We start from the raw sequence: 25,818 nt of genomic DNA on the forward strand, positions 1-25,818 counted from the left end.
TTCGGCCCTTCTGTTGCCTCTGCTGCAGGTTTGGGGTTGGTTTTCTAGGAGCCCTCTGTTTGAGAAGGTAAACTCCAAGGACAGGAGACTGTTGGAAGAGAAGGCCAACCAGTCAGGAGCCTGTGAGAGAAGGATGAGGTCTCCCCCAGAAAGCAGTTCCTACGATTCCCCCGAAGCCCCCCCAGGGTGGGGGCTGGTGGGGGCTGGAGGGGGCCAGGAATGCAGGCATATGCTAGGGTTTTTGGATCTTTGAAACTGCTCCGGGTTCTAAGAGGCTAATGCTGCGTGTTTTCAGCTACTGAAATAAAATGGTATTTGAAAGAGCAAGTCATTATTCCTGTGGCAGAAACTGCCTTGAGCCATTTTCTTAGTTTTTAAATATATGTTCATCTCTAGATAACACAGCCGGTGTAATGGGAGCCTGCAGCCAGCCCCTTTCTCCGCGTGCTCCAGGGGGTTAAAGCTCACAGAGGCAGGTCGGGTCGGGGGGCGGTTCTCACAGGTCCCAGCTGATGGCGCGGGTTCCTGGGGCGGGTGCTCAGCCCCAGGCCCACCTTCTCTCCCACAAACACACCGTTGAAAAATAGGCAGAAATGATAGGTGGAAGGCCTGTTCCCTGGGTGTCGGGTGATAGAAGGAGCTGTTCCTAGGAGTGGACGGGCATTCCCCGTGGAGGAAAGAGGTCAGAGTTTTTGCAGGAATGAGCCTGTTTGAGGAGACAGCAATAATGGAGACCAGGGTGGTGGGTTGTCTGAAGCTGTGAGCACCGTGTCGGGAGCTCCATCAAGCTGGGCCGTGGGCGTCTCTGCCACTGCCTGCTCTCAGGGCCTTCACGCCGGCATTTTGCACGGGCTCATGTATCTTGGCGTTCTGTCACACTGCTTTTTGTTGTAGCAGTTAGCGTGTATCTAACTTGATATGTTAATTGATTTGGGGGAAAACAAACGGTGTCTGTTTTAGAGCTGTCTTGGTGGTGTTTACTGGTTTTTATTAAATTGGTGAGTACACTGTGTGTTAAGTCGCGTCAGTTGTGTCCGGCTCTTTGCGACCCTGTGGCTTGCAGCCCGCCAGGCTCCTCTGTCCATGGGATTCCCCAGGCAGGAGTACTGGAGTGGGTTGCCGTGCCCTCCTCCGTGACCCCCAGGGGTTGGACCCACACTTCTTTTATCTCCTGTATTGGCAGGCAGGTTCTTTACTGGTAGCGCCACCTGGGAAGTCCGGTGAGTACATTGGGCTCTTGTGAATTGCAGGTTCTCCTTCCCCTTGGAAAACAGACGAACTGATGCCCACTTGGTGATTCACAGTGGCTTTGGTTCCAGCCCCCTGGGTGGGTGGCTGTGATCCACCCGTTCTCTCCCCAGCCCCACCGAGCTCGTCAGCCGCTCAGGGTGCAGGGGTTCAGCTCTGTTTCTTGGAGTGTGATTGCTTTCCCCTCCCGTGTGCGAAGCCGTTGATGGAGGGGAATGTGAAACAGGCGCGTACTGTTCCTGAAACACCTGCAGCTGCTTTGCCTGCACCGTGGGCCTGATAAAATAAAATGCATTAAGCTCCTGTAATGCATTTTTGTGCTACAAATTCTGCCTTGGGCACTGGGTCAGTGGAGGCGGTGTAATCCAGGGATCACTGCTGGTGGGAGCGTAAGTGGCTAATGTTTTCCAACAAGCGTTCCTGTAGCCACCTGCTGTTCCCAACGTGCACTTAACAAATGAGCTACAAGGTCAGTTAGCCATCCTGCATTTTAAGAAACTTTTATGTTATGTTGTTGGAAAAATGTGACTCTTTATAACAAGCTTGCTTAGTCATTTCAGACAGGCGTCAGGCATAATTGTTGTTTACATTTGAAATAGACAATTCAGAGAGCAAATGGTCCTTACCTATGAGTTGAGATTTGGAGGGTCCGTTACCGAGGTATCTCTGAGAGCTTTGGGAGGTCTTGGGTGGGCTTCGTTTGCTGTCTGAATGACAGGTGTCTGATTTTCCTCCTTCTGGGACACGCCTGCCTGGGGCTGGTCCCTGGGGGGACGGGCGTGTCAGTGCAGACACAGCGCCACCCCAGGCTGCACCCGGAGACGGCTTCACAGCCCGCAGTCCCCAAGGCGTGTCAGTGTTCTTAGGATCTGCTCGAACCTCTGACATCTGAAATCCAAATGAGCAAGAAAGTGTAAAACATTTCTTGTGAGTGGGGTGAAAACACCGAAGCAGCTGGAGCCGAGGCCCACCCTGGTCTGAGGCCTCACTAACATGGCCATCTTGGGAGAGCCCCCAAGTCGGGGAAGTCTGTCAGAAAACAAATGTTTAAAGTCTGTAAGTATCCAGACCTGCACAGTTTCACCAGCTTTATCCTCTTTTTAAATATTTATTCGGCTGCGCTGGGTCTTCCGTTGTGGGATCTTTGATCTTCATTGTGGCATGCACTCTTAGCTGTGGGTGTGGCGTCTAGTTCCTTGACCGGGGATTGAACCTGGGCCCCTTGCACTGGGCGCACAGTCTTAGCCACTGGACCCCTGGGGAAGTCCCGTGCCAGCTTTAATTGGGGCTTTTTACTCCAGGATAAAGCCAGTAAGCAACATTTCTGTCTGGCAGGGATTGAATAAAAATGTCGGGCTCAGACTTTGTGAATTTTGGCATCGCTTTTCCTCCTTTAGGAAATCCCATGGAAGAAAAAGACCATTCCAAACCCAAAGACAGTTCTAACCCTCTGCTCAGTTCCTGAGGTTCAGAGGGAAGAGAGGGTGGGGGCTGTGCGGCCTACGGGTGGGAGGCCGGCTCCGCCCTTGGCCCTCCAGCTCCTCCACCCACCGTCCCCCCAACACCAGGATGGGGGGCGAGGAGGGGAGACGGAGGACCGGCCGGTGGGGAGGGAGGCGGCACTGGGGAGGACCGGTTGACAGGTCCGTAATCTGGCTCAGGCCCTCAGGGCCCTGCTGCCTGCAGTGCTCAGAGGGAGAGCCCTGTCTCCTCTGCCCTGGGTGTTCTCTTGGGCAGTTTTATTACTGATTTTTGTTAACGAGTGAAACAGGAAATATTGTTACAACTTTCATAGCACTTCTAGTCAGTCAGGTGTTGGTTTTATATCATCTTTGTTTAATGATGGCATCTGTCAGGACTGTTCTCAGTCCTGGTGGTGTTCTCACAACACCCACACCTGTCTCTCTGGGAGCAGAGGTGAGGTTTAGCTGTGGATGAGGGGTCTGAGTGCAATGGATGACTTTTCGGATGTTGGCTTGAAAAGCTAAAGTTTGGCTCCCACCGGATGAGTGTTTATAGAAACCTGCCTGAGTCTTAGGTGAATGCACCTCAGGTCCACGTTCTGCTGGGAATGTCTCCCGGGCCACCAGCTGTTGGCACCTTCAAGTTTAGGCGGCACCCGATGCACCTGTTCCGCCCGCGAGCGGCCTCCCCGTTTGTCCTTCACCCAGGGCGGTGAAGGCTGGGTCGTGGGTTGTACGTTCCGCTCTGCCCCGTCTCGCTGTGCGCGGCCACAGCCCCCAGGAGGAGCCGTGCCGTTCAGCCGCTGCGGTACCTGGGCCGGCCTGTTCTCCGACAAGCCCCTAGGGTGTAGCTGCTGGACCCCTTGCAGCACAGCTTGGGGTGGGAGGTGGGGGCCGGGCTGGCTGATCCCACCGGTGCGGGTCGGCCTCCCCCCTCGCCCAGGATGGCCTGGCCGAGCCAGGCAGCGGCAGGAGGGCGGCCTGAAGAGGGGGCCATGGGACACGGTGCTCAGGCAGCTGCTTCTGCACCACCCCCTTTTCATCAAGGGCTCATCCCGAGTGCTCTTCAATGCTGGCAAACAAACGCTCACCCAAGTTCTTGAGTGTTTTGTGCAGATTCACTAAGAACAGCTCCGCAGCCCTAACAGAGCTCTTCGGCTTCCTCCTAGGCCAGTATTTCGTGGGGAAGCAGTGATCAGGGCTCCCGGGAGCCAGGCAGCGCCGTGTGTATGATCCACTGGGGGGAGGGGTTGAGGTTAGACCATGTTTAGCGCTATGAACCAGTTTTTTCAAAAACGTCTACTTTGGCTGTTTTCCTCTCTTTTGGAAGGTTGGCATTCTTCTAGCCATATTCTTTACTGCTTGTGCCTCCCAAGGAGTGTATATGCAGCTATCACAAGCAAGAGAGTATTGAAGCTGTTTTTAAAACTACTTGACGCTGAACTGTGGGGCCGTAAGGAGCCTGCAGATGAATATATATGTGTGTGAGTGAGAGTGATGATGATACGTAACATCAAAGCCCCTCCCGCAGCTGACCGGTTGTGTCCTTTCTGCTTTCCTTCCCCCCTGCACCTGCCTTGACCGACCCTGGGAACGCCCCACTCGGCTTCTGATGAACAGAGTGAGGAAGCTTGAGGCTGGCCAACCCACGACGGAGGCTGTAAACACCCTGGGCTCTGAAACTGCTCCTCACTGAAATAAGAATAACCTTGTACCCCAGCAGCCTGACTTTGCATCTCTCCATGTGCCCAGCTTGGTCTCTGGAAGTCCCATTAGAGAGTAATTGAACGTTCATGATAGTTGAGTGGAAACAGGTCTGTGGGTACTGAGAAAAGAGAGTAAAGATTCAGCCCACCCACCAGTCCCCTGCCCCCTTTCCTGTATCCAACAGTCCACCCCACCCACTGACACAAAATACACGAGCCATTTGGCTGTCTTTGGTAGATAATAACCTACTCAGCATTTGGGACAAGTTCTAGCATGTATCTTCCCCTTGGTGAGCGATCCTGACAGGAGAGGGAATTGAGCTTAATTTATATCATCTAATAATCTCAGTGCAGCACCTTGGGAAGTTAGCCTTCCAGAATTACCCCCAGACGTTTCCCCAGTGAATTACAATGCCATCTATTCTTTTTTTCTTTTTTTTAACCAGCTCTACTTCCACAATTACCTGTTTAGTAGTTTTCACATTTCAAAAACCAAAGCCAAGTGTCAAGGTGTGTCTGACATGTGCACGGAACCTGCATAGAGAAATGAGGTGTTCTGGCTGAGGATCCCCAGGTGGGAAGGAGAATCCCCGGGTGGGGGGAGAATCCCCAGGATTATTGTGGTTGTGCCCGGCTTCCTTTTCAGACAGAACGCGGGCCCTCCCATCGAGTTGGCGGTCGCCTGGAGTGGGCAGAGGGCAGGCTGCAGCAGAGCTGTGAGGGGGTGTGGTGAGACCCGAGCCTCTCCCCTCCTTCCCCGTCTGCCTTTGACTAATGAGGTGTTAGACTGAGCCAGGGCTGAGTTAATTTCAGGGCTAATCCATTTCCTGCTACTTTTATTCAGCCAGCACCATCCATCAGGAGGAGAGGAGAGCCCTGGGGACCCTCTTCTGCATCACCCCAATATCTTGAAGGCAGGGAAGGGCAGCAGGGGGCCTCCCACCCTTATTAGAGATGCCAAAGGTGTAGAAACACGTGAGGCCTTGGCGACAGAAATGTCTCCACTCACTTCCGGCTGCTGTGCGGCTGGCCGGTGCCCCCACCCCCGCCCCAGCCTGGCATCCGCTTCTCCCTGCCCTGGTGGGCTCTGCTCCAAAAAGATGATTGTGCTTGTCAGACGAAGGATGCATATTGAGGCCATCCACGCTTCTGCTGCAAAATCCTTTAGGAGAAAGACAACTGGTATCCAATATCTTCAAGTAATGAACTTATCAGTAAATATAACACACGGGCTCATTAATCTTAACTTTGCTTTTGGGCCAAGTGGGAGCTCAGCTTCTCGGGAGATGCAGTTTCATTTGTTCCTTCCCTCAAACCTCGTCCCGATTTAGACTCAAACACATCGCCCTGCTCTCCCTGGGAAGCAGTTAATAGTGTTTTTTCGCATAACGGATTGTCCGGGCTCGGCCTGTTTGCTCAGGCCGTGTGCACGTGTCTGCACGGGGTGTGCTCAGGACATCAGAGCAGGGCCACGAGTGTCCTGAGGAATCTTCTCTGGGTAAAGATGATCTTAAAAGTTAAGGCTTGATGCTCGTGTCCTTCGTAGCCAGTCTTTGCTTCAGCTCCCGCCGTCCTGACATCTCTGCCTCCGCCCCCTTTTCTCTGAAGGGAATGGAGGATGGAGAGGGCGGCGGACCACAGGGCACTGCCCCTCACTCTGCCTGCGGGGGTCCGGGCCTGAGAGAGATCTCTGAGAGGGGTGCTCTTTGCCAGGGGAAGAAGTGCAGTGTGCGCTGGTGGGGCCGGGAGGGCACCGCCCGCCCCAGGCGTACAGGCCCCAGGAGGAGGTTTAGGGAAGGGCTCCGATCCTCCGCAGCTCAGGCCTCTGGGACCTGGAGGTGTGACCAGATAAGGGCTGATGGGATGCAGTGATGGGGGAGCCAGCCCAGATCTCCTGCACCTTCCCTGAAGGAAAGGGCCAGACCCAGGAAACTCAGATGACTGTCCACCCCCCCCCCCCACCCCCACCCCGACGCAGCTCCTGCCCCCCTGTGTCCTCTCCTCAGCTCTTCCTTCTGCGGCATTTCGGTTGCAGAGAGCCTGGCTGGCCCACAGCCCACCCACTCCCAGGAGAAGAGGCAGGCCCAGGGCAGGGGGTGGGGGGCTCGCCTCCTGTCCCCCAGGTGGGGTTGGAAGTATCCGGCTCCACTGAGACACCAGTTGGACTCAACATTTCTGTTCTTTCCTCTTTAAATATACCACCTTCTCCAGCACTTGAAATGACGTGTTTGCCTGGAAGACCCCACGCGTGTGTGAGTTTGGGTTCCCTCAGCCTTTCAGAAGCAGTGGGTGTCCTGAGGTCGGTACTGAGGCTTGCTCTGGCCGGGAGGTGCCGTGCCACCAGCTCTGTGCTCGCTGACACCAGCGTGGAGCTGGAGGACGGGCTGCCGGCCATGTGGGCGCCTTGGGGCTCCACCCTCAGTGCAGCAGGAGCCCCTTGGACTCACGTGACGCGCTGGCTCTCTTGTTGGGGCGGGGGTCGTAACAGCAGGAATCCGTGCTGTGACCACTGTCTGCTCCCTGGACCGTCCTCCCGCCTGGACCTGAGCGGGAGCCGGGCTCAGGGCCTGCGGGGCCGCCCTAACCTCGTCTTCTCTGCTTCTCCCGCTGCTGCAGGTTACGTGTTCTGTATGTTGCATCGCCTCCCCGAGCAGCATGACTGCACGTTTGACCACATGGGCCGTGGCCGAGAGGAAGCCATCCTGAAAATGGTGAAACTGGACCGGAAAGTGGGGCGCTCTTGCCAGCGCATTGGGGAGGGGTGCTCCTGAAGGCCGGCTCGGCCGCCACGTGACGCTGTTCTTAGTTCACTAATGTTAGCCTTATTTAGGACAAAGTCAGCCAGACACCTTGTACTGGGCACGCGTCAGACTACAGCCAGTCCGTTTCCTTTCCTTAGCCAGCCATCCTGGTACTGTAGTTTAGGGGTTGATGGTGGTTGAAATTGATTTCTGGCTGGTTACTAAGGTGCCTGCTAGCCATTGTATAAAATTAAAACATGAAGAATATTTTTTTTGAGCATGGCTAGTGGATTTAAAACCACACATACCTGTCACTGCTGGAGTCAAACTTAAAAAAGCCTTAAGTGGAAAGCGTTCCAGACGGAGACTCTGAGTCACTAGAGGAGAAGCTGGTGTTCAAGTCCCCACGACGCACGTGGCTTTGCCGGAAGCTCTGGTTAGCGTCTGGCCTTCACCTCTCCACTGTCCTTAGTCCCAGTAGCCAGGCCCCCTCACGGCCAGACGTGCCTGGGCCGCGGCAGCTGCTGAGATCGGCCCGTGGCCGGGCTGGGGGTGGCCTCGCTCTCCCACTGAGCAGGAAATGGGGGTGGGGGCAGGTTCTTAAGAAATTTTTTTACCTGAACTAATATGAAAAAACTCTCTCATCACACGAGACGAGAAACAATAACCTCACTTTGAAAATTAGCTCCACTCAAGACTAGCCCACGAACAAGAACCACCTTTTCTACACAGGCCCCCCCGGTCACAAGAAGCGACCGGGCGCCCTGACCCCACGGCTGTGACCTGCCGTCCGCCGAGTGCCGGGATCTGGCGCTGATCGAATCCGGCTGACTGCAGCACGGCAGCTGTGGCCGACAGACTGGCCTCTGCAGCTGGGTGTTTTTAAGGATGTTTCTTAGCCACGGGAACCAATAGCCGTGCTGGGAGCTGCCCGTAGGCCCGTCCCGTGCAGCAGGATCGTCCTCGCCCCTCAGGTCCGTGCGGCCCCGCGGTCCACAGGCCGCCAGCCCGCTCTGCCACATGGAGGCTCATTCGAGGGGGCAGCGCCCGTCGCCGGGACAGAGGTGGGTCTGTCTAGAGCGTGGTTCGTGGGCGGGCGGGGAGGGCGTGTGGCTCAGCGCACGCCTCTCCGGAGGGCAGAGGGGCGGAGTGGAGGCGGTAGCTCAGGCCAGACGGGGACGGCCTATTTGGCCCCCATTAGGAAGTCCTCACCAGTCCGGTGGGTGGGGTTTAGGAGGGAAGAGGGGCCCTTGAGAGCCTGAGCAGGGGTCTGGACGCCCCGAGCCACGTCCGACCCAGGCCCTTTGGAGCTGTCCACGCACAGGCTACGGGAGAGTTGAACCCAGCAACTTAACCCTTTCCTGCCACAACAAATGGTCACTCAGCTCTGTCCACAAATTAACAGTAAATATCTGCAACTACAGATGTTTTTGGTCCAAAAAACTGAAATAAGAGATCATGCTCTTCCCCCCGCCCCCAACGCACCCCCTTCCAACCAGAGTGGAATCCGCTGCAAAATCTCCAGCCTTAATTCTTGCTTCAGGACCCAGACTGGGGTCTTGCTCTCGGGCAGCCCAGGGCTGAGAGGCCAGGCCTGCCCGCGTTTACCACTGTTGTCAAGCCACGGCCCTCTGGCCAGTACCTGGCCATCCTCAGCGATGTGGCCCGCCTCAGCGCCCCGCCAAGCTCCGATCACGAAGCGGCCACCAGGCGCCCTCCCGGTCCCGCTGCTGCTGCAGCCCCGGGACGCGGTCTCTGGGGAGCCAGCCGCACACAGGGCTCACGGCCCCTGGTCGCTTCCTGATGGCAGAGCGGGGGGTGGGGAGGGCTTGTTCCCCTGCAGTATCTGTTCTGTGAAGTTTGTTAAATGTAAGGAAAGCTTAAATTCTTGTATCTTTAAAAGAGAAAATCTTATTTAACCCTTTTGTGTTCTAGATTTACTTACACACATAGCCTAGAGCCCAGTTTTAGTTTTAACATTGTGAAAATATTAAAAGAATCTTGTAACTTTATTCTTTTTTCTCCTGCTGAAAAAAAAAAATTAAACCAATCGTATGACAGTCTGGATTTCTCTGTTTCGCCAGTTTTCCTAAGTGCCACCTGGATGACCAGGAAAACAGTAAAAGGTCTCCCCAGCCAGAGGGTGAACGAGGTGGAGGCTCGGGGGCGCTCACTCGTCCGTCAGAGCCCCGGCTCCGCAGCTGCTGGCTCTGCCTCAGGTGACCCTGGGGTGGAGGTGCGTCTGCTGGGCCCGGCCTTTGCTGGCACCAAGGGGACGTTCCTGGGGGGAGACAGGAGGAAGTGAGCACCAGCCCCAAGGGCCCCCAGGGGTGTGGGGGGGTGGGTGTGCCTGGGTTCTGGCACAGCTGAGACCCAAACCTCCCCGAAGGACAGCCCTGGAGATGACCAGAGTCTGATCGTGAGGGCTGCATCGAAGGTCACCTCACAGGCCTCAAGCAGCACTAGGCCGGCTCAGGGTGGAGGCTGTGACCCGCGAATGCAGCGCCCAGGAGCCTGGAGTAGTTCTGGGAGGGCGCTGCAGAGCTGCGGTGGCCACCTGGGCCCGCACCCCTCCTGAGGGTCCCAGGGGAAGTCAGCCACAGCGGCTCGCTCAGCTCACGGGGACAGGCGTGCCCGGATGCTGTCTGCCTCCCGCCCAGAGGTGGTGATAGCACGGGGCCCTGGGGCAGGGCCCACAACCTGCAGGAACCTGTATCGTTTCCGAAGAGAGCCCACATCGCGTCTCACAGCTGTGAACTCAGGACTTGGGAATGCACACTTCTGTATTTGCTCACCTAGGCTGATGTGCAAAATGAAGTTTGCATTCTGCCCACAAATGAACCCTCTGGGCTTCTGGACCAAGTTCTCCTTTGCAGATGCTTCAGAAAAGCGGTTCCCCACCCAAAGAGGCCCCAGAGGCCCTCAGCAACCTTCACAGACTCAGAAACCCAAGACAAAGGAGGGCTGAGTTCTCTGCTGAAGCCCCTGCCCACACCCCAGCCCAGAGGCCGAGTCTGTGCCTCACCTCCCGTCCGCTGGCTTCTCTGCAGGGGCTGGGGGGTGTAGCCTCAGGACCTCAGTGCTGGGGGAGCCTGACGGCAGATGCCAGGCGCTTCCTCCCAGGTCTCTCTGGGAGCTGGCGCTGCCCTCCGCAGAAGGCAGCCGGGAAAGCCGGGCGCTGAGACCTGGGGAGCCCTGCCCAGGCCCGAGCTGGTCAGCGCTCGGGGCTCCCTGTGGTCCCCGCCCACAGCGTCTCCTCTTTACTCTCAGGGCCCAGGCAGGTCTTGGGAACCTCCAGTAGCCGCTGGGGGTAAACCAGGAAGGCAGGGCTAGAAGCGGCCATTGGGGAAGACGGCCTGCCACCTGAACACGGGGTGGAAAGCGGAGGCCGCCTCCCGCCACGAATGGCCCGGCGACTTTGGGCTGGCCGGTCCCGTCCTGCCCACCTACTGCTGCTCGAGGAGGCAGCTCACCTGGCGACAGGCGTTAAGCGTGTCAGCAGTGTTCCTGGGCGTCCGTGCGAACCCAAGCCCCAGGGTTCCACTCCCACCTGATGGGCCTTGGCTCCTCCTGGAGCTGGTTCTCAGGCGGCAGCTTCAGCTGCCCCAGCTGCAGGGGCGCCAAGGGGAGACAGTAGTGCGGGCGGGCGGCGGCGGCAGCCTCGTCCTCTCCCCTGGGCTCAGGGCTGTAAAGACGCAGGATGCAAACGGTAAACGCTTGAGACCCCAGTCTCGAGGGGGATGAGGGGAGTCTTTAGGCCATGGGCCCTCTGGGTGGAATATTTGAGTCCTTTTTGAAAAAGTAAGAAAGGCAGAAAGTCACTTGGGGTCAGGGGGCCCTTCCAGAGTCTGCCTTCCGGCTGTGAGAGGACAGGGTGTAGGGACACAGGGCTGGGCCCGTCTGGATGGTTGGCTGCAGGGGAAGTGAGTGACCAGCCCAGCGCAACCAGAAGAGAGGGAGGGCACCCCCACCCCTCCGCCAGGTCATTCCATGAGCATTCTTTAGTGTTTTTTTTTAACATAACTACTTTAAAAAGAGTGGTTTTCAGCAGTGCACACCTGTGCTCACCTCTGCATTGGGGTAGCTCCCAGCCCGCGTCGGTTCAGCAGAAAGTCCTGAGTGCAGGCCCTCGGCTCTGCTGAGGTGTGGCCCGTCTCACGGACACCAGCAGGATCAGCATGTCCTCTCCTGTCTCCCCACCCCTACGCAGGGCAGGGCTTGGGTGTACCGGAAGCTGGCTTACCCTCCAGCGAGTCCCCCTCACCACTCATTCATTTTCTGCAAAACGCCAGGGCCTCAGGATCCTGTCCAGTCACCCAGGTGTGACCAGGTCAGCTTCCGGGGGGGAGAAACAGGTGCATCCCGGCTGCCCTGTCCATCCTTCCCCAGCTCCTCCAGTGACTCCTGAGTGGACACCAGGCCCAGGATGACTTCTACTACAATAATAAAAACCACGGACTGCACTTTACATCCCTCAGGCTGCTGATGAGCACTGGACTCCTGCTGGAGCCACCGTCAGGACAGACAACGTGGAATCGATGGCTGCAGCCACAGAAATAAACGGAGCGTGGCTTCTACCGCTGGCCACGGCCACGGCCACCATTGCCTGCCCGGCCGCCGGCCCAGCCACACCCAGAGGAGCTGACCACCCATGTGGAAGATGGGAGTGAAACAGCACCAGAAAAAAACACAAAAAGCAAACCACTAATGAGAAAAAACTCTTAGAAGGAGATACATTTAATTTTGTTTTCCTCCTTTGATACCTTTTCTTCTCTGTCCGAAGGGAGGTTCTTAATTGAAGCCGCAATGGGGAACACTCCCTTTATTACCAGCTGGCCTCCGCACACAGGATGCTCTCTGCTTTTTATCACAGACAAGACCTTTCCCCGTGGCTCTAGAAAGAATAAATGATTACAATTTTGTTATCTTCTAAATTAAAAAAAAAAAAGAGGTGAAGTTGACTGCGTCGGCACTGTCTGCACAGTGGTTTGACAATTGGGGTGACAACATGACTCTTGAGCAATTTTTGCACAATTCAGAAGCTGCTTTTTTCTTGGCCAAGGACTCCGTCTAACAAACACATCCCACTCTTGATGAAAATAACTCTCTTTTCCCCAACTCTTCTAGGGATAAAACACTTTTAATGCATTTGCCAGGAATCAACACACTTCATTTACTAAGATTTAAAAAGTGATCATTTAAAGAGCAATTGAGAAGAGCCCCACATCCATCATGGGTTCATGCTTCTAACTAAAATCAGAAGGAAAAAGCACTGAGAATATGGGAAGACAAGTGTGAGTGTTTCAAGTTCCGAGTGCTCGGCACCTGGCCTCACCTGAGCCGGCCTTGACTGGGGCATGTGCCCCCCGCCGTGCTCAGAGCCAGCCCTCCAGGGAGCTCCAGGAGGTGACTGAACACTTATCCCCAAAGTCCCAAAGAAGTCTGCCTCTTACTCCCGCACAGAGCTTCATCTAAAGTGAAGGGCAAGAGGCTCTGCTCGTTCTGTCTCGTGACCTGGTCACAAAGGTGGTGTTTCCAGCAAAGGGCCAGAGGCCACGAGCTCCCCTCTGTCGGTCTGCCCCGACCTCCTGGAACCCCCTCCGTGCAGCTGCATCCTCGCGGGGTGTGGGGAGCCACGGGCCGTCTGCCGCTGCCCCCTCCCAGCCTGGTGTCCACGGCTCCCCAGGGACTCGGCCTCCACCCTCTGCTGGGCGGAGGTGTCTGGTGGGGCTCCCTGGAGCTGGGTCTCAGCCTCTGCACGCCCTCTCAGTTCCGTTGGTTTCTCCGAGTTTGGGGGCCATTTGGCTCCCAGGGCGGGGTGGGGGGAGTCCTCTGTAGGACTGGCCCGGGCTCTAGAGAGGCCAGTCCCCTGGGGACTTACTCCTTCTTGACTGCCCCCCGTTCCCCAAACCAGAAGGCTCATCAGGGAAGGCGGAGCCCTGCCTGGTAGCAGGAGGCAGACCGGCCCTGCTGAGCCTCATCAGTGTCCAGAACAGGCTTCCAGACCACCGGAGCCCCCGGGAGGCAGCTGCCAGGGAGGGGCAGCCTCGCCGTCCCTTCCCTCCCTTTATGTGGTAACGAGGGCGAGTGAAGTGCTGCAGGAGTGGGGAGACAGTTCTGTTCTCCAGACAGACCTCAGGGTGGAGAGAATTCATGGGACGAGAGCAGGGCCGAGCCGCTGACCAGCCCGGCACGCTCCGTGCCTCCTGGTCGGCAGCTGAGCGGCCAGTCCCGTGTGTGGACGGGGAGGGACGCTGTGGGGCCACGGCCGGAAGGCTCCGGACCTCCCCCCGCTCAGCGGTGCCGGCCTGCAGGCTGGGACTCCTTTCCGGACAGGTGACTCCACGAGGAAGCCCCTGAACAGGTGCTCCCTGCAAAGCATGTGAACCTTGCCGGCGTCTGAGTCCCTGTTCCCCTGTCGGCAGTGAACACGCCGCCGGAGGAGGTGCTGAGTGGACACCAGTTCCAGGCTCTAATTGGCGACCGGAGGCTGGACGCTGAGGGAGGTGGTCACCCACCCACGGCAAGCAAGCGAGCAGCCCCATTTGTTACGGAGCCCTCCCCCCATGGTGAAAAGCTGCCCCCCAACCCAGGGGTTCCCCCCACACGGGGGGAGGCAGAGATCAGAGTCACAGGCACTGAGGGGGACCCGCAGGAAGACAGCCATCTGGTTTATTCATGCAGCTTGAAGCGACCCCACTCCTCCGGACCGATAAACCACTCACATCTATGTCACACTGGGAGGAAAGAGCCGACCCACTGGCTCTTTGCACACCCACAACCAGTGTGTGCTTAAGACAAAGAAAAGTGCCCGCCCTGCCTCAGGCAGGGAACGCGGAGGGCCTGACCGCCGCAGTGGGCCCCTGGGAGAGCCTGGGGAGGGGCGCTCAGGGCGGTCAGCGCTGGGCGGACATCACTCAGACATGCGGAGCAGATCAAGCGACAACTGTCAGATGAGATGGTTTCAATGAGGATTAAGAGGAAAGCTTAGAACTGATTTGTTCTTTCCCAATCACTGGCTGAGTATTATGGTCTGGGGGAAAAGCAGCAACCGCTGACCACCAGCGGGCAGGAGGGGCCCCTCTTGCATTCCAGACCCTGACTGGCAGGACGGCCACCTCCACGCACCTCTGCTAACCAACCTGCGGCAAACAGGGCGGGTCTGCCCAGCCAGGAGCTGGGGCATGTTTATCTGTGCCTACTTCTGAATGTGAAATTAGCTGGTGCATGATCACCGTTTCCTTGTCAGCCTCCCAAGCTTAAAGGCGGGATACGTTTCAGGAATGACAGGTTAATAACCTGGCACTTCGAGTGATTATTAACTCCAGTGTCCGCAGATTGATTTGTTCATTGTGTATTTTGTTGAACTTCCTCAAAGGATTTTCCTTGTCAGACCATGAAGCCCTGCCTCCATGCCGCCCTGAGGAGACGCGCACGCTATTTTTCCGCTCTACCCCACACTCCACCATTCAAAACTAAGGAAGGAAAATTACAGCATCAAAAGGGATTAAAACAAGTGATTTGCGCTTTGAGCCTTTGAAAAAGATCTGGAACACCTATGATTCAGCAAATGGAGAGTAACTAAAAGAAATAAAAAACCATTTAGTTGCCAGGGCAATGTGTTCCATAAAAGTAAACACACTATGAAACCTACTTCCCCAGGGCGCCTCTGGGTGAAGGCCTGATACACTCCCTTCTAGGCCCGTGTCCACGGGCCGTTTCTGTATGCTGACCCGGGCCTGTCTATTACTTCCTTCTGTGCCCTTTGCGGGTTAGATTAGAGAGGTAGGGTGTTAATGGAGGACTTGATGAAGATTGAAGACCCACTCTTTCCCTCTGGAGACCAGCCTGATTTGGACAAATTGAGGAGAACAGAGCAGCCCCTTTGTGTCCTTGGGAGGAAACGCGTTCTGTGTCCCTTCTGGCGGCCAGGTCTGCTCCTCCAGGGGGAGGGTGTGGGGGGAGTCCACAGGGACCCCTGCTCGGGCGGGGACACGGCTCCCGCGCCACCTGGCCACCCGAGTCTCTCCACACGTGCGATCCTTTATTGGTGCTGCCGGGTGGGTGAGCGCGAGTTGGAGCCGGGGCTGGAGGGCAGGGAGCTGCCACTGGGGGCCTGCAGGGCATGGGGGTCGAGCTGCTGACCGGCCGCGCCGGCGTCCCCTGTCCCGGACTCGTCGCTGTTGTCCTTCTGGCCACTCTGCTGCTCGGGACACTCAAAGTGGACGCAGTGGAACACCTGGTGAGAGAGGAGAGGCAGTGAGTGCAGGTCAGCGTCTGCCCCCGGGGTCACGGTCCCCAGGGGAGTTAGAGAGGGTCCTCTGCCCCTCTGCTGCAGGCGCAGACAGGAGCAGCTAGAAGGCTGGAGCGTGTTTCAGGGTAAAAGTAAGTGGGCTGATGGTCTAAGAGTTACAGGCAGCGTGGTGTGGATTCCTATAAAATGTTCCCACTGCACTTCTCTGCTTTCGGTTACTTTGGTCTTATGAGCTTTTCTTTCTCTTTAAATTAACTAATTCTTACATCTGGAAGTTGGGTTAGAAGCTAGTGGCGTTAATGGTGGTGGCGATGGCTGCATGACTCTGAAAATACTAGAAACCAAGGAATTGTATGCTTTAAATAGGTGAGTCGTATGGCATGGGAATTGTACTGCCATAAAGTCCTTTTCTAAGAAAAGCCAGCAGGGCATTACCCCAGGGGAGGACCCAGGCTCATCTCCAAGGGACCAAGGAGCCGGCTGCCCTCATGCCGTGCCTCAGGAAGGAACACGTTCTTGGTATGAATTCATCCTCTGGGCAGCCAGTGCTAGGGAGGGAACTTCAACCCGATGGGACTTGGGCCAACCGGGAGCAGACCCCCTCACGTGGAGGAGCGGGCCTCCCACAGGACCCTGGCGATGCTGGGTGACTCCCGTGTGACACACTCAGGAAGCACGACTGAGCAGACGGGTGGGCACCGCAGAGCTCGGCGTGCAAGCGTGAGCCTTGGCCCTGACCTCAAGCAAATGCAGCACGGCTGGGGTGGCGGGAGCCTCGCCAGGCACAGGAGGGACGGCTGGGCGTGAGCCGGGGCCGCGGGGGCAGCCCCGTCAGAGCAGGGTCTGCAGAGGAGCCCTCCCCGGCGCACACGGGAAGCCCTCGTTCCGGTGTCTAACGATCACATCCTCCTGGGGTCCCTGCTCCCGTCCTGAGCGCTCTGCAGTGAGGTCTTCAGTCTGGGGAACACACATCTAGTTTCCAAGAAGCATGCTGGCAGTCCTCAGGGAATCAATTTCCAGATCCTCAAATTCTGTATTTTCCAAAACTGCCTGAGAAGTGACTGAATTCTGACACCCTTGCCCACATCACGAGAGGAAAGCCCAGCTCTGACCTGCCCTTCCTGGGTACCACCGGGGCCCACCAAGCCCTGGGTGAACACGCACCCTCCCATGAGTGAGGGCCCTGGTGGGGCCTCGAGGGGGGAAGCATGGCCCGGGGTAGATGTTCTGAACTCAGAACTGAACTGTATATGTGACTCATGTAATTCTTTTAAACGTAACGAATTTTCCAGAATTATGAAGACATTCTCAAAATACATTGGCTAAAACCCATGAATGATTCCACAATTATTTTCAGATTTGGTGTCCCTTAATTCAACGAGTTGGTTAAAATCTAACTTAGCAAATCATGTCATCAACTATGTATTCCTAATAATTAGTCCTCATCTTCCATCTTTTAAAATGTTTATTTTTTCCTATATCCTATTGACATAATTATAAACTAAACAAATGTTTTACTTAAAATGTTTGAAAAATTATACTTTTTTTCCCAAAGCTCTTTTAGGGGATATGCAGACAGAAGAACTATACAAAGAAAGTCTTAATGACTGGAATAACCATGATGGTGTGGTCACTCACCTAGGGCCAAACATCCTGGAGTGTGAAGTCAAGTGGGCCTTAGGAAGCATAATATGAACAAAGCTAGTGGAGGTGATGGACTTCCAGCTGAGCTATTTCAAATCTTAAAAAGATGATGCTGTTAAAGTCATGCAATCAATATGCCAGCAAATTTGGAAAACTCAGCAGTGGCCACACCACTGGAAAAGGTCAGTTTTCATTCTAATTCCAAAGAAGGGCAATGCCAAAGAATGTTCAAAGTACCACACAATTGCACTCATTTCACATGCTAGCAAGGTAATGCTCAAAACGAGCTAGGCTTCAACAATACCTGAACCAAGAACGTCCAGATGTACAAGCTGGATTGAGAAAAGGCAGAGGAACCAGAGATCAAATTGCCAACATCCACTGGATCATAGAAAAAGCAAGGGAATTCCAGAAAAACATCTGCTTTACTGACTACACTACAGCCTTTGACTGTGTGGATCACAATAAACTGTGGGAAATTCTTCAAGAGATGGGAATACCAAACCACCCTACCTGCCTCCTGAGAAATCTGTGTGCCGGTCAAGAAGCAACAGTCAGAACCAGATGTGGAACCATGAACTGATTCCAAGTTGGGAAAGGAGTATATCAAGGCTGTATATTGTCACCCTGCTTATTTAACTTATATGGAATACATCCTACAAAATGCCAGGCTGGATGAATCACAAGCTGGAATCCAGGTTGCTGGGAGAAATACCAGTAACCTCAGGCATGCAAATGACACCACCCTTAGGGCAGAAAGTGAAGAGGAACTAAAGAGCTTCTTGATGAAGGTGAAAGAGGAAAGTGAAAAAGCTGGCTTAAAACTCAACATTCAGAAAACTAAGATCATGGCATCTAGTCCCATCACTTCATGGCAAATAGAAGGGGAAAAAATGGAAACAGTGAGAGACTTTATTTTCTTGGGCTCCAAAATCACTGTGGACAGTGATTGCCACTGTGAAATTAAAAGATGCTTGCTCCTTGTAAGAAAAGCTATGACAAACTTAGCATATTAAAAAGCAGAGATATCACTTTGCCAACAAAGGTTCATATAGTCAAAATTATGGTTTCTCCAGTAGTCATGTATGGATGTGAGAGCTGGGCCATTAAGAAGGCTGAGCACCAAAGAATTAATGCTTTCAAACTGTGATGCTGGAGAAGACTCTTGAGAGTCCCTTGGACACCAAGGAGATCAAACCAGTCAATCGAAAAGGAAATCAGTCCTGAATATTCACTGGAAGGACTGATGCTGAAGCGCCAATGCTTAGGCCACCTGATACGAAGAGTCACTGGAAAAGACCCTGATGCTGGGAAAGATTGAGGGCAGGAGGAGAAGGGGGTGACAAAGGATGAGATGGTTGGATGGCATCATCAACTCAATGGACAGGAGTTTGAGCAAACTCTGGGAGATAGTGAAGGACAGGGAAGCCTGACATGCTGCAGCCCATGGGGTTGCAAACAGTGGACACGACTCAGCAACAACAATAAAAACAACTTGTGTGAAGGCCATTGCTTATAGAACTGAGGAGACTAAGCCCTCAAGAGAGTCCTTTTAAAAGTTAACAAGCAGGAATTCCCTGGCAGTCCAGTGGTTAGTACTCCACACTTTCACTGCTGAGGGGCAGGTTTGATCCCTGGTCAAGGAACTAAGATCCTACAAGCCATGTGGCTGCCCCCTCCCACCCCGCCCCTCCCGCAATCTATAGGCAGATCTGCAGCAACATGGATCTAGAGATTAACATCCTAGTGAAGTAAGCCACGAAGAGAGAGATACCATATGGTATCCCTTACATGTGAAATCCAAAATATACAAATCAACGTATCTATGAAACAAAAACAGACTCAGACATAGAAAGCAGACTTGTGGTTGCCTCGGGAGAAGAGGAGAGGGAGGGGTGGGAAGGGTTGAGCGCTCTGGGTCAGCAGGTGAAACTGTACAGAGTGGATGAACAACAAGGCGCTACTCTAAAGCACAGAACTGTATTCAGTATCTTCTGACAAAGCATAATGGAAAAGAATATGGAAAAAATGTGTGTGTGTGTGTATATATATAACTGGAGTCATTCTGCTGTTCAGAAGAAATTAACACAACATTGTAAATCAACTGTACCTCAATAAAATTAAAATAAAAGTTAACAGACTTTAGGGAGGGAGGGAAGGCAAGAACATTTTATGGTTAGACGTGTTCCGGCAAGGGGAATAATATGGGTAAAGACGCTGGGAAGGAGACAGCCAGCCAAGTGACGTCTGAGAAGTTCCAAGCGGCCAACTGTGAGGAGAGGTGACGGTGGTGGGTGAGGCTCTGGGGCAGAAAGCTGGAGTGGGATTCAGGGGTGAGTGCCAGCTCCAGAGGGGCCTGATGGCACCAGACAGCCTTGGAGACACTGGTGCGCTGGGCCAGTAACAGGACAGGAGCTGAGGCTGAGGGAGCCAGAGGTCAGCACGGCTGGGAAACCAGGAGACAGAAGACCCACTGCTAGAACCACAGCGTCCTGGACAAACACCTGGTGGGGCCCTGGTTCTCACACCGTGCTACTGTGCCCCAAGGGTTTCCTCCCTCGGGTCTCCAGACTTCTCCTAAAGCAGCCCTGGGTCCTAGATATAAGACGATGCGAGTTGCAGTAAAGCTGTCAGTGAATTTACAGAAGCATGTAAGCAGTGTGCAGTGATTGCTTGGGCCTGTGTGGACAGCTGTGAGAGACAGCACAGGCTCCCAGCCCTGGCCACCCCGTGCTCCCAGGAGAGCTCAAGCCTCACTCTGCTTGTGTCGGGCGCACCCTTTCCTTCTGAGCGGCCTACTGGCTAGAGAGGAGCCACTGGACTTGGATCTGCCCGTTTCCTGAGTCCTGGATAAAGGCTGGTCTGTAGAGAAGGACTGGAGTGCTGGGAGTGGGCAGGAGGCAGGCCTGGCTGGCCACGCACCGCCCTCCCCGAGGAAGGGCCAGGCGGAGGAGACTGCAGGGGGCTCAGGGGTGCAGAGAGCTGGGGTGGGGCTGCCCCTTCCTCCTGAGCTCTACGACCTCACAGCTCAAGCACACGCACTGTGCACACACGCACCACACACCCACTCCACGCACACAGCCACACATCACTACGTACGCATACACGTGCACCCTCCTGCAGAATCAGGTTCACAGAGGAGACAAAGTAATATCAACCGGGAAATTATACTTAAAATATAAATTCCATGCTTACCTCCCTGCATCACTATTTTTTCCACATTCCCACTTCAATTCATTTGTCTACCGCTGTTTCAGATTCTAGCTTTCAGACTCTGATGTGGGCCGGCGGGCCCTCACTGTACGGCAGAGCCCGTTTCTTCTCACTGTGAGCACCCCTCTCTCTAAAGCTCAGGCTGGTGCTGACTCCTGTGGACCCCCGAAGCCGCAGCTGCCCGGGATCAGCCCCAGGTCTCTCCTTCCTTTCTTTCTCCCCCCCTCTTTTTTTTTTTGAGCAAATCTCCCCACTTGGGCCTATCAGCAGGTGCTTACTTGTCAGCAGCCTGATGGGAGGGCCTTTTCTGGGGATTTAAAAACTGTCTACAGGGCCATTGGCTCTAACCTGAGCTACTTGGGGTAAATCTGAAAATTTCTTCTAAGTACCGACTATTAATCTCCATCAGCTCCACATTCTTCTAGCTTCTGAAGTGACAGAACCATCTCCTGCTGGGTTACTGAGTCTCTTGCTTTATGAGCAAGGACACGATGGAGACATGATGACCCCCCAGAACAAACCTCTGCTTCCATAACACTCCCGCCCCGTCAGTGGATCCTCCCTCACACCTCCCTGTAAGCGAACAAACATCCTTCCGTTTCTCAACACGGCCGGCCGAGTCTTCCCCGGCGCCCACCTGCTCTGAATACACCGCTTTACTATGCCTTCCCCGTTCTGACGCGAGCCCCGCGTGCCGCCCCACCCCGCGCCCCCGCCGGCTGTCCGCCTGCCGGCACCCCGAGGCTGCCCCTCGGAGCCCCGGCCGTCGCTGGCCCCGGGCGGGCGTTCTCCCTCCCGGCCGTCGCGGCCTCCCTCGGTCGCTCAGCTCCAGGGCCGCCTGCGGGGCTGGGGCTCCTCCTCCCGCGGCGCCCAGAGCTGTCAGCTCCCGGACTCAAGGACCCAGGCGTGGCTCTCCTTTCTCCCGCTCAGGGCCTCACACAAGAATAAACCAACCAGTAAAAACTCTGAGTGAAAAGCAAAGACGGCCCCAGCGCCGCGGCCGCTGACCAACTGGCCGTCCCCTGAGGAAGGGGCCCCGCGGGCGGCGCTGGCCCGGGGCGGGTGCGTTCTGCCGCGCGGCGCGGCGGGAAGCCTGGAGGACGGTCTAGAGCCTCTCTCTACCTGTGAGACGAAACTAACCGCGCGACTGTCTCTAGCTCACCAACCTACCTGTTTTGAAGCAGTAATGCAAATGGCTGTTACTCCCAACACACCCAATGGCAGCATTTCAGCGTCCGGCGGCTGCTCCCCGGGAATCGGGCCCACACGGCTCCCTGACCCCGCGGAGCTCAGCGTAGGCTCTGCCCCGAGTGGGGGGACCGGGAGCCCCTGAGGCCTGCCTGGCTGAGCCTCCACAGCGACCGTGAGGAACCAGGGCCGGCGGTCAGAGCTGCGCTTCAGGCTGTGACCCTGGAGTCCCAAGGGTGTCACCAAGGGACCAACTAACTGATGCGGGTTCCTGAGCGTCTCCAGCACCCAGCGGGCTCGGCCGACTCCCAGGCAACACACAAGAAACAGCTGTCCAGTCACAGACCGCATGGAGAAGAGTCCAAGTGCAAAGGGTGTTTTACAAACAGAAGGACGGGTGAGAGGTACAGGGTGTGGCGGGACCGAGCGAGAGGGCTCAGGGCGGTGCGAGGGGCGGGGTCGGCATCCCCAGGTGCCAGGCTGGGGCCGGGGGGTGCAGGACACCGGGTGTGGTCAGGACCCAGACGGGGCTCAGGGGCTCCCAGTGCACGCACGTGGTCACCCCAAACACGAGGCACCTCCTGGACCCCTCCGGTGAGTTCTGGCCCCTTGGAGGGCACACCACACTCTGAGTGAGGACAGAGACATGAATGGACCGGCTCTGACCATGCGGGGAGCCAGGAGGGTGTGGGGCAGGGCACACCTCCTGAGCTGGGCCTGGAAGGATGAGGCAGGGCTGGTCAGAGGGGTCCTCTGTGGGCGCCCCAGCCCCATGTGATGGCACAGGAAGGGAGCCGCGGGACTGGGCCGCAGGGACAGTGGAGCAAGAGGCTGTGCCTCAGAGGGCTTGGCGGGGGCCTGGCCCGGACCCAGACAGGCAGCCAGGGCTTCTGGACAGAGGAGACACTTAAACACTTAAGTGTTGCTTCAATTAAAGATATCACAAAAGGAATATGTTTGTGGTGACAAATAATGGTCTGAAGAAAGCAAGTAGATGACAACAAACCCTTAAACTTGAAATCCTCTGAGGCAGAACACAGCAATGTGGGATAAACAAGAAAGAAGCATTTTAAAAGGATAAACTACAGCACCTGATAACAGGCTTGGTAAGACTGACAGAGAACCCCCTTGGGAGGACAGAGGCTGGGGGACCATGGTGGCCCCGGGCTCGCAAGCACTGGACCTGGACTCTGCCTCTGATCCTCCTTCCACTGCTTGTTTTTCAAACCTCAGCGACCTCACTGAGACGAATGCTGGCCACGCAGCCCCCGCTGTCAGGACCCGCGCAGAGGAACGCAGCCTGGGAGCGGGAGGGGGTGCACCGCGGGGAGGGGCCGCTCCCGCTTCTGTGCCCTCTGGGTGCCAGGACAGCTCCTCACTCCGACGACAGGGCAGCGAGCGAGCAGGAAGACACAGCCTGCAAGCGTGATCCTGCCTGAAGGTCAGGAGGAAGGCGTGCAAAGAGGCGGGCGTGGCCTCCAGGCAGAGGCACTGGGAGGACGTCCAGATGAAGGCCTGGGCCTCGCCGCCCCCTCTGTACAATGTGCCGGCTCAGCGGTCTGTCAGTAATTCAACCCACCAGCCTTGGGCCCGCACGGCGACCGTGTGAAGCTGACACCCAGGCCAGGCCTGGATGCTGCAAAGGCGGTGAGCATGGCCATGTCCGCCCTCACCGCCACCGTGTGGCTCAAGGCTGGGGCTCTTCCCTCAGGACCCCAGGCCCCCGGGGACCAGCGGGCAGGTGGGGATGGAGGTGGGGACGCCGCGCTCTCCTCACGCAGACACTGCAGGGTCACTGTCGCCCGGAGCAGTCGTCAGGGCCTGGGGCCTGTCCCGCCATACCTGGGGCCTCCCTCTCGGAGGAACAGCCGGGTCCTGAGTCTCTTCGCTCAGAAGCTTGTGTGGTTCCATTTCTTTCCTCCAAACCCTCCCAAGACTGCAACCCCCGCCCTTGGAAAGGCTGTGACAAAGTGAATGAGGCGCAGAGCTGTGCTCGAATTTATGCAGAACCATTACCCCGTCGGCGAGTCACCCTCCCTCCCCTCTTCAGCAGTCAGGCCTCCCATTAGCCAGTTTGATGGCCGCTGCTCACAAAGGGGCACCTTTGCTAAACCAGCTTCGAGGCCTCTGGATCCGTCCCCCGGGAGGAGCTGGTTAATTTGGAATGTAGTCGTATGCATGAGGCCGACACAGCCCGAGTCACCATCCGCGTGTTCTTTTTTGTAGCTGCTGTTTATTATCCCTTTCCTTTCCTCTCTGGGAGCTGTAATTCTCAACATGCTGCAGACAGTCTTGGGTAATCTTTTCTCTGGGAATCCTGGAGAGGATGCACACGTATCCTTGGTGAACTGGTGGATTCCTTGGTTGGCCACTCTTTGCTGCTTTTCATTAGAGTGATTCCCCAAGCACTCTTTGTTCAACGTGTCTTCAAGGTGTTGGTTTTTTTTTTTTTTTTTGAGACATTTTAACAAATGCCATTTCCCCTGACATTTTTAAAAAATTTTATTATTTATCTAGCTGTGGCGAGTCTTTGGTGCTGTGCGCGGACTTTCCAAAGTTGCGGCGGGTAGGGCTCCTCACTGTGGCTGGTGGCCCCTCTTACTGGGGGGCACGGGCGCTGGGTGCAGACTCAGCAGCTGTGGCACATGTGCTTGGTTGCTCTGTGGCATGTGGAATCTTCCTGGACCAGGGATTGAACCTCCGTCCCCTAAACTGGCAGGTGGATTCTTATCCACTCTTCCCCTGGGGAGGTCCCCAAGGTTTTTAAAAGCAGAGAGAGAGGCCTCTGTCAATTTTCCCAAGTTGGCCTATGAGTCCACTTGTGGACTGTAGCAGAACCCACTGTGAACTGTAGCAGAAATCAGGAAAATTTAATAAATGTTGATCAATGACTCTACCTTGCTTTTCAGGTTTCTCTTGAGTAATTTTCACAGACTTCTTTCATACCAACCAATACAAGTAGGATTTCTGAGCCAAGCTTTCAACTTACATTTACGAGGTGACATATCTTTATAAATAGATACCTACCTCTCAATGATATCTGCCCATAAGTCAGAAAGAGAGATGTGGCTTCTGAATTACACACCCTGAAGACTTCCTCTCTCCTTTCGCAACGTGTGTGGCAGCATGGCACACACTCAGTGCTCAGCAAACCCTACTGAGCTTGAAGATGCTGACAATTACGTCTTCTTACACCTGTCTCAGGAACAGAAGTTCCAAGTCTGTCTAGACTGTATAGAGATGTTTTACCTTTGTTCCTTTAAAAATGAAGACCAAGTATTTCCAATAAAACATGGCACTTTAAAATCAGAGTATCATGTATGTACATCTGAACAGCCCAAAACACGGTTTTCAGTTAAGGAACCCATTTCACAGCAAGATATTTCCAGGTTGTGAGCAACAACCTTTCAGCATTGCTTTGGGGTGATAGGATACCCCAATAGTTTTGCATGAGTATTTATTCCTACTAGGTAAGAGAGTAAGCTTCTTGATGACACTGCTTCTATATGGCAATGGCTTTTTTTAACTTTCCAATGTCACTTTGCCATCTTCCCATAAGCCCGGGCACTCACAAATATCTGGAACTCCACTGCCTGGAAGGTTCTGGGGAAAAGCCTTTCCAGAACATGTCACCTCTGGCAGCCCTGGAATCCCTGACCTCTGCTTTTCCTGTGTGCGTACTCCAGAGCTCCTGGGAGAGAGATTCTTTCTCTTAATTAATCTGGAAAACTGAGGCAAAAAAGGAGAAATGTTCTAGTTCCCAGGGGGAACTGGCAGACTCGGCCTTACTGGGGCCCTCTGCTCTCCCCTAGAGGCTGCTCTAGTGGCCCCACCGCCACAGACAGTTGTTCACTTCATCCAGATGTGTCTGCTTTGTCTTGAAGAGCTCTGACTGCATGAAGATCTCAGGCCTGACTCCTCACCACTGGCTCCACAGCAAGACATGGCTGGACATCATCCTCACGAGCTGGCGTCTCCATCCATCTCGCCGCCCAGTGGCCCCCAGGCCCCACCTGCTCAGGTGCTGTGGGCACCCCTCCCAGGCCAGCTGTTTGGTGCAGAACTGCTCCATTACAACAGCCATAAGGCTTGTGGGATGTTTGGAACAATGACGTGCTCACTGCTGTGTCACTTTCCCCTTGTTTTCCCAATAAAATCTTTCCTAAAAGACATTTAAAGACGTCTATAAAAGGTCTTGTATAATTGTACTATAAATTAAATATTTTTCTGTCTCACTGGGAAGGAACCTTTAAGATCTAGTCCACTCTCCTTATTTTAAAGACGAGTGTCCTGAGAGCCTGGGAGGAGAGGTGACAAAGCTGGTTGGGGGCAAGGCTGGCACCAAGGCCGAGGGCTCCTGG

General features: G+C 55.1%; 2 protein-coding genes and 1 long non-coding RNA gene across 5 annotated transcripts in view; 2 read left to right on the forward strand and 1 right to left on the reverse strand.

The window, feature by feature from the left end:
- Positions 1-9,221, forward strand: part of ZFAND3 (zinc finger AN1-type containing 3) — a 308,946-nt gene extending 299,725 nt beyond the window's left edge. The window contains exon 6 of the mRNA XM_061146616.1: positions 7,034-9,221. Coding sequence (XP_061002599.1) covers positions 7,034-7,188 — 155 coding nt within the window. The 3' untranslated portion in view covers positions 7,189-9,221. The remainder of the gene's footprint in view (positions 1-7,033) is intronic.
- A 4,576-nt stretch (positions 9,222-13,797) lies between these two features.
- The window catches only part of BTBD9 (BTB domain containing 9), a 406,336-nt gene continuing 394,315 nt past the window's right edge, over positions 13,798-25,818 (reverse strand). For all 3 annotated transcript variants that reach the window (XM_061146613.1, XM_061146612.1, XM_061146615.1), the window contains exon 11: positions 13,798-15,397. In XM_061146613.1, coding sequence (XP_061002596.1) covers positions 15,203-15,397 — 195 coding nt within the window. In that variant the 3' untranslated portion in view covers positions 13,798-15,202. The remainder of the gene's footprint in view (positions 15,398-25,818) is intronic.
- LOC133059472 (uncharacterized) lies at positions 21,441-25,599 on the forward strand. The gene is made up of 3 exons (XR_009693569.1): positions 21,441-21,854; positions 22,395-22,563; positions 22,691-25,599. It is a non-coding gene; the product is annotated as an uncharacterized LOC133059472 (long non-coding RNA).

The sequence above is a fragment of the Dama dama genome, chromosome 7 (assembly GCF_033118175.1).
Source record: "Dama dama isolate Ldn47 chromosome 7, ASM3311817v1, whole genome shotgun sequence".
NCBI classification, from domain to species: Eukaryota; Metazoa; Chordata; class Mammalia; order Artiodactyla; family Cervidae; genus Dama; species Dama dama.